The sequence below is a fragment of the Lactuca serriola genome, chromosome 3 (genome assembly GCF_051521515.1).
Source record: "Lactuca serriola cultivar US96UC23 chromosome 3, Lser_US96UC23_V15, whole genome shotgun sequence".
NCBI lineage: Eukaryota > Viridiplantae > Streptophyta > Magnoliopsida > Asterales > Asteraceae > Lactuca > Lactuca serriola.
In genome coordinates this window covers 248773461-248781388 of record NC_136410.1, presented here as the reverse complement: position 1 = coordinate 248781388, position 7928 = coordinate 248773461, and the positions used below count along the sequence as shown (strand labels likewise).

The window sequence follows — 7928 nt, the reverse complement described above, 5'->3', positions numbered from 1 at the left end:
CGAAGCTAAACAATGATTCCTATTTGATAATAAAAACTGATCACTATCAAGAGTCTGTTATTTTCGAAGACACAACAAACTATGAAAGTGAAAGTGTGAATGATTCTAGTGAAAAAGAAATTCCACGAGCTGTTGAAGCACAAGTGTTTAAGGATTCAAAGGAATACACAAAAGTTTTAAAAGAAAAAAGAAAACATTTTCTTGAACAAACTAAGTTCTTTATCCACAATTTAATAAAGATGTTATAAATCAAGTTTTTGTTACAAAAGGAAATGGTGATAATGTTTATGCTATGTTGAATGAATTGTTCAAAAAAGATATCTTGAAAGTGTCTGATGAAGGTTTTTATTCGAACCAAAATGTTGTGGAAAATGGTTTGAATCAAATAACAAAAACTTTTCAACGTCAAAAGACTCAAAAATCTTTTTCAAAAGATAATAAAAAATAACAAATCAGGTATTTGGGTTGTGAAAGGTACTCAATTTGATATCGAAGACAATTATGAGAAATGTTGTGATAAGTTTATACCAGATGTTTTGAAAAATCAAAAAATGAAGACTCAAACTTTTGAGAATAATGTTGAAAAATCTGATTTAAAAGAAGAAATTTTCAAAAAGAAAGCTTAAAATAAAGCTTATTGAAAGAAAGGAAGAGATTTTCAGAAATAATAGAAATTACAACAAAGAAATTCACTAGCTCATGAAAAGAAGTTTTCCCAACAATCTAAAACTCATTTTCCAAAAGAATTGTAACACCCCTGTTCGGCGGCGGAAATGCCGGAGTGTGTGACGTAGGGACAATTGGATTGAGGCCAATATATATAGAACAATAAACAACGATATATCACATAAAATATAATTATTTATTATAAATGATTTGGAATTACATTGTTTGATGGTTCAATCACACAACCCTATCATAACTAGAAAGTAAACATACATAAATAACTCCAACAAGCTTCCTTTATGACATCCTCCTCCTCCTACCTATCCTCCACACTCATCTCCCAAATAATGCATGTATTTTGAAAACGTTAACATAATATTGGTGAGTTCATAGGTCTTTATAGTTTTATGCTTTATTTGGTTGTATTAAATCAAAAATCATTTTACTTTTAGAACAACCTTTCTTAAGATATTTTATGAACCCTGGCTTACTATCTTTTTAGAGTACTTTACTAATCATAATTTACTATCTTTATAGGATATTTGTCGATCTTATCTTATTATCTTTTAGAATATTATCGATCCTATCTTATTATCCTTTAGGATATTTTATTAATCGTAACGTATTTTATCTATCACTCTAAAGCGCCCCTCTTAGTAATCAAACTCTATCAATTTCCAAAGAAATAACAACTAAAGTGATAAATTTTTACAAAACTTTATATATAATATTGTTGTTTCGTAGTTAAACTCTATCAATTTCTTAAAAAAAATTACACAAAATCGCAGGTAGATGGCAGAGGAAATTGCACGATTTTAGTGTGAGGTTGCAAGTATTTATACGAAAAAAATAAAAATAACATAAAAATAAAAAAACGCACTTACAAACGTACAAGTCCCTAAACCCACCTGCGATTTTAATGACTATTTTGTAATTTTCTCTATTTATAATTTACCTGATTAAAAAATGACAAAGTTAGGATATTGAGATCATTGTTCTCTTTAAAAACTAATTAGGGCTGGCCTGTTGTTTCCAAGACACGATTCGGTTTTCTATTTAAGCAATAACTGATTTTGATAGATTTTGATTTCCAAATAGAAATGAGTTCCGACTGCTATGATAAGAGAAAAAAATAACAATGCTTAAATAAGAAAAAAAAACGAAACTAAAATGATGTAACCGAAAGAAAAAGAAAAAAAAAAAAAGATAGGCAGAATCCCACAATACAAAGAATATATGAAAGTACATTGTTATTTTTTTGCATAACCCATACAAAAAAGTATCCCCCAACTTGCAAGCAACTAAATGCACAAACCCTTAGTGTTGAATGACAATTCCGGTTGCTCATTATTTATATGTACAAAAAATGCATTTTTAAACAATAGTACAACAAACTCTCAACAATCAATCCAAAAAGGTGAAAAAATAAAGCCTCGGTGTCTAAAGGATTGTTGGATCTTTGTATCTCTTGAAGATAGTTTCAATATCTGTCATGACATCGGGTGATAAAGGTCTTTGGGTTGTTAAAAAAGCATCAATATCTTCTTTTAATTGTTCAACGGATGTTGCACCAATGATTGTGCTTGTCATGAACGGACGGTCTCTCACAAATCCAAGTGCCAGCTCAACCGGACTTAAACCGTGTTTCTTCGCCATTTCAATGTATTGTGCCGTAGCTTCCTGACATTTTTAAAATAGAAAATGTCAAAAAAACCGAATTGGTAAAGTTGATTTTTCATGATAAATGTAATACTTGACACATAGTCTAGGGAAATTGCTTGACTATTTGTGGCGTTACACTAGATTGGACGTTTGGATGGGACTAGACAAACTTTCTAGGGAAATTTTCAATATAAGGATGAGGAGGGTATTTGTGTCTTTTTCATAGATAAGAGATTGAGAGCAAGTCAGTGTCCCACCTTTTTGTATGGGACACAAAATTGCAAATTTTTGTCTAATTAATATCAGTCTCAGTCTCAGTCCAATGTACAACAAACACAGTAAAACTTGTTGTCATGTTGTGTCTTACATAGGACAAGACAAATGACCTTGTACTGTGTTTATCATCTATTGGACCGAGACTACGATTGATACAAAGACAAATGACCCAAAAGGTGGGACAGAGACTCGCTCTTGATCTCTCATGTATGCAAAAGACGTAAATACCCTCCTCATCCTCATCACAAAAAATAGCCCTAGAAAGCTTGCCAAGTCTTCCCGTCATGTCCTGTGTAACAAATGCAATCTTAAATGAAGACCCAGAGAATCTTACGAACAGCTCGATACCACCAATTTTGTTTGTAAGGATAACGGGCAATTAGGTAATTTGACATGTTTGCACTCCCAAAAAAGGAAGTGTTGCAAGATTTAGGGACATGCCAACTAACAAATGAACAAGGTGACAAATGTTACGAAGGAAAAAATATTGGGGATTTAAGATATAATACATGTCGAATAAAATAACAATGGTTTGTTAATGTAAAGGTAAATTATTAGAAATTGCAATGTACTTTACTCTTTTTACCAATATCGAGCAATGTACTTAAACTTTTACTAATAATAACAATGTACATGCATTTCTTTACCCATGATAGTGTATTAATATGTACTTACATTTTAACCTGTAATAGCAAATATGGTAAATCATAATATTAATCCACTTATATTTCTTCACACATAATAGCAAAATACTTGTATTTCTATATTAATAACAGAAGTATGTAAAAAAAATATATTTGTACATTCCTATTATGGGTAAAGCAATAATAGTTGAATGATGATAAGATAATAGAAGTAAAGGTGATGAAAAGAATAGTACCTTGGAAATGGATTTATTGTATCTTTCCATGTATCCAGGGAAAAGCTGAAGCCTTCCTTTTTTAGAAGCTTCAGATTCTAAATCCAAATACTTTCCAGTTAAAGATCCACCAGCCAATGGCGAATAACAAAGTAAGCCAACATTGCAGTTCTTTGGGTGACATACTTCAACAAGATCAACTGCAAAAATCGAAATAATTCAACTCTAACCTTCCTTCATTTTCTAAAATGACATAAATATCCTTTCTAAGCGCTATTATTAACATTGTAGTTTGTTGGTTTCTTCCTTTTATTATTAGATATTGCAACCAAAGCCCCTAAGGGAATTCGTATCCATTAGTAGCAATCATTAACAGATTTCCCACAAAATGAGAAATGAAGGAAATAACAAGTTATAAGATAAAAATTTGCAATGTAATACATCATCTTTTAGGTAGATGATGACATGATAGAATGACATACCTTCAAACTTGCATCTTGATAGCAGACTATAACTGTTTTGAATGCTAACAATCTTTGGAAGTCCTTCAGCTTTTGCAGCATTAATGAATTCCATTACTCCATATGAAGTTTCATTCGAAACACCAATGTACCTCACCTACACATATAAATAACTCATTATTAAAAAATATTACAAAAAAAAAAGAGACCCAAGTAATAGTTTTGATTCAAAAATCTAGTAAAGTGAAAGTGAAATAAAGAAAGTGTATCATTATTATATTCATTACCTTTCCTTCATTAATGAGTTCTTGAAAGGCTCTAAGTTGTTCAACAAATGACACACTTGCCCTCCATTTGGAAGGATCATAAAAGAACTCACCAAACAATGGCACATAGCGATCTGGCCTATAGAGGAATTAGGAACAAGGTTAAGATATTATTTGAATTAGTAATGAATAAACAATTTATAATGTATATAATACACTATGTTTTTTAAAAATAGAAAATTCGAACCAAATGGAGAAGACCACGATTGGACACTTAAGAATATGGAAGAAATTATGAAAAAAATCAAAATAACGAGGGTAAATTTGTAAAAAAGTTATGAAATTTGTTGTGGGGTTGAAGAATGTTTCAATCCCTTGTGGTTCGAATTAATAAGTATAAGTTTTTAAATGAAAATTTATATTTTATTCGGCATTACTTCTAGACATAAGGGTAAAATGGTCATTTTACATTTATCCCGTAGATGCATACATGGAGTGTATAGTTTTAGAACTCTATTCTATACATTAATTTAATTATAATTAACAAACTTGTGTTTACAAAAATAAAAATAAAGCAAAGCTCATTAAACCCCAAATAAGTTATAACAAAAAAAAAGCTCATTGTACTTTAAACAAAAAACAAATTTTACATTTTTTGAAAAAAACTTGTGAAAATAAAATTTACAAAAATAATAAAATTACCAATGAATTTGTAGTAAATCAATGTAATCAGTATTAAGACGTTTCAAGCTTTTCTCCACACTTTCTTTAATATTTGCAGCATCAACCCTCACAACTTCTCCATTGTCTCGAAGGTAAGTTGCTCTCTCTGAGTATCCAGATACTTTAGTGGCTAATATAATCTGCAATATACAAAATCCCAAAGTGAAAACATTTTTTTTAATTTAAATGTTTTATTTATTGTAAAATACATAACTAAACTTTTTATTTTTGAATATTTCAATATTCAGTTGAATAAGCTATGGTTTAAATATTCAAAAATGTGCTACAAAAAGACTGTGATTAAACAGATACAAAGGAAAAGTACCTGGTCACGAGGTCGAGATTTCATCCAGTTTCCAATGAAAATATCTGTTAGTCCTTGTGTCTCCTTCTTCACTGGAACTGGATACTTTGATAAAAATGGAAAGAAGGTACAAAAGTGGTTAAAAAAACAGGTAGCTTTCCAAATTAGTCAAGTAATGAAATTAAGACTTGAGGAGAAAAAACATGTAATGTAACTACTGAATCATTGTTTCTTACCATTTCTGCAGTGTCTAGAGTATTAATCCCATGCTCCACTGCATAGGAAAGCATTTCGTGGGCCTCCTTCTCTGTGTTCTGTTCCCCAAATGTCATCTGGAATTTAGCAGGAAATAGCAATTTTTCAGAAGTTTACATTTCGGTGTTATGAAAAGAATTTAATGACAAAATATATAAGCTGAATACTTGCAAGAATCGATTGTTTGAACTTTGAAGGATAAGAACATCAAAGTGGATTAAGTACTTTCAAGAATCAACTGCCAGCAGAGTGATTTCTCCATGGTTTATAGCCAGCATTATCAATTGTTTAAAATGATGGCATGTGATAAATGATAATCAGCGAAAAAAAACAGAGAATTGGAAAATTTAATAGAAAAGAAAGAACTACAGCCGAAAATTTGTATCCCCAAATGTGAAATTTCTAGGTTAAATGCAGATACACTGATAATACACAATTAGGTGAGCGAGAATTAGGTTCATAAAGACGAGAGGAAGAAAAGAGAATTGGAAAATTTTGATGAAAAAGGAAGAAACTCACTGTGCCGAAAGTAATTTCACTGACTACAAGGTTGGAATCCCCAACTTGATTATACTGCATCGCGCTTCTCTGTGGTTGTGCCATGGCTGTGATGGTGGCAGCAGACTTCTTTTTGTAGAAGAACTTCCTAAGGGAAGATGGTAATGAGAAGTCGGAGGTGGAGGCATGGAGAGACGAAAGGCGGCTGTTGTTGTTATTGGAGAAGAGGGGTTGAAGTTGAACTACAGGCGAAGAAGACGAAGCCATTGGAATTTGGAAAGTCGATTGTGCAAATCGGTGGTTAATTCTGGCGACCAGTTGAATGGAAGAATAGGATAGACTTGGAACTATACGAGTGACCGGCGAGGGATTGTTGAAATGTGGATGCTGTCAAACACAAGTTTGCTTCATTCATCGTTATTCTTCTTTCTTTCTAGAAAAAAATAAAAAAATTAAAAAAAAAATTATCTTAATATTATTATTAAGGATATTGCTCACTTCTTGAAAATTAAGAGGTACAACTATTTGAACATAATGAATAATCATATTAAGCTTACAATCAACAATTGTATACGCTATTAACTCCGAGGATGTCGAAAACCCTAATTTCCTCTACACGCTACCAATTGCCGCCAAACAACATCTCTTCCATCTCCCTCTTTGCTCTCTACAGTATCCGACAACCCTCTGTTACCACCAACTTCTTGACGCAGTGGCCTGTGTGTAATTTTTTTGTCTAGGCTTTTTAGACAAAACTGCAAAAATGGTCCCTGTGGTTTCTTATTTTATGTGGTTATGGTCCAAACGTTTGAAAAGTTGCAGATTTGGTCCTTTTCAACAAGTTTTGTTGTGGTTTTGGTCCCTCATCCGTTAAGTTCCTTAAAATGACAATTTTACCCCCAGGGACCATTTTCACAGTTTTGTCTTTTACTATACTATAAGGACCATTTTTGCATATATTCTTTTTTATTTTAATAAAGTATTATATATTAATAGATATTATTTTTAATATATAATATTATATTTTAATAAATATTTTTTATTGGATTATTAATTTATTTTAGTTGATTTTTTTTTTAAAAAAAAATTGTTGGAGTAATTCTTTTTTATTAAATTATTATATATCAATACATATAGTTTTTAATATATAATATTTATATCGTAATAAATATTATATTATTGGATTATTAATTTTTTTAGTTAATTTTTATAAATTTTAAACATTTTTCATTGTATTATTACGTTTAATTTATTACTTTCTTCATATACTAAATGTTATTTTATTGGATTATTAATTTATTTTAGCTAATTATTTTTTTTAATTTTTTTTTTGTTGAAGTAATTCTTTTTTATTGAATTATTATGTATCAGTACATATAGTTTTTAATATATAATATTTATATCATAATAAATATTATATTATGGGATTATTACATATTACGAAACAGTATTTTATTGGATTATTAATTTATTTTGGTTGACTCTTTTTATAGTTTCATTTAGTTGGAGCAATTCTTTTTTATTAGATTATTATATATCAACAAATATTATTTTTAATATATAATATTTACATCATAGTAAATAATACATTATTGGATTATTAATTTTTGTAATTTTTTTGAATTATTAATTTATTGAAATATTACTTTTAATTTATTATTTTTTTAATATAATAAATATTATCTTATTGGATTATTATTTTATTTTGAATGTATACTATTAACTGTTTTTAAATTTATTAGTTTCACCACAAAATCGTCGAAATACGTAAAAGTGTCGATTATCATCGTCAAAAATTAGCAGGATCACCTCCAAACACCTTCATCGGAGGTTCCATAGATATTATATCCTATTCCACCCAGCGTTGTTGGTAGCCACCTGCGACAACCTCTTCATAATCCAATGGAATCCTTCATATCTCACATAATGCGCAACCAACCCCAATAACATTTATAAGT

At 29.9% G+C, this 7928-nt stretch overlaps 1 protein-coding gene across 1 annotated transcript; it reads right to left on the bottom strand.

Annotated features, from left to right (window-relative positions):
* Positions 1–1901: 1901 nt before the first annotated feature.
* LOC145093855 (uncharacterized) lies at positions 1902–6365 on the bottom strand. The gene is made up of 8 exons (XM_079032107.1): positions 5992–6365; positions 5454–5549; positions 5239–5322; positions 4893–5053; positions 4212–4329; positions 3946–4081; positions 3485–3663; positions 1902–2346 (listed from the first exon to the last, which is right to left on the bottom strand). Exons 1-8 carry the CDS (start codon positions 6235–6237, stop codon positions 2107–2109), a joined length of 1260 nt encoding a protein of 419 aa, XP_078888233.1. The 5' UTR covers positions 6238–6365; the 3' UTR covers positions 1902–2106.
* Positions 6366–7928: the final 1563 nt, after the last annotated feature.

Coding starts and splice junctions, on each gene's coding strand:
- LOC145093855 (XM_079032107.1), bottom strand. CDS start 6,237: ATGGCTTCGTCTTCTTCGCCTGTAGTTCAACTTCAACCCCTCTTCTCC. Junction 5,323..5,453: donor CTCTAGACACTGCAGAAATG/GTAAGAAACAAT, acceptor TTTTTATCAAAG/TATCCAGTTCCAGTGAAGAA. Junction 4,082..4,211: donor AACTCATTAATGAAGGAAAG/GTAATGAATATA, acceptor TTATATGTGTAG/GTGAGGTACATTGGTGTTTC.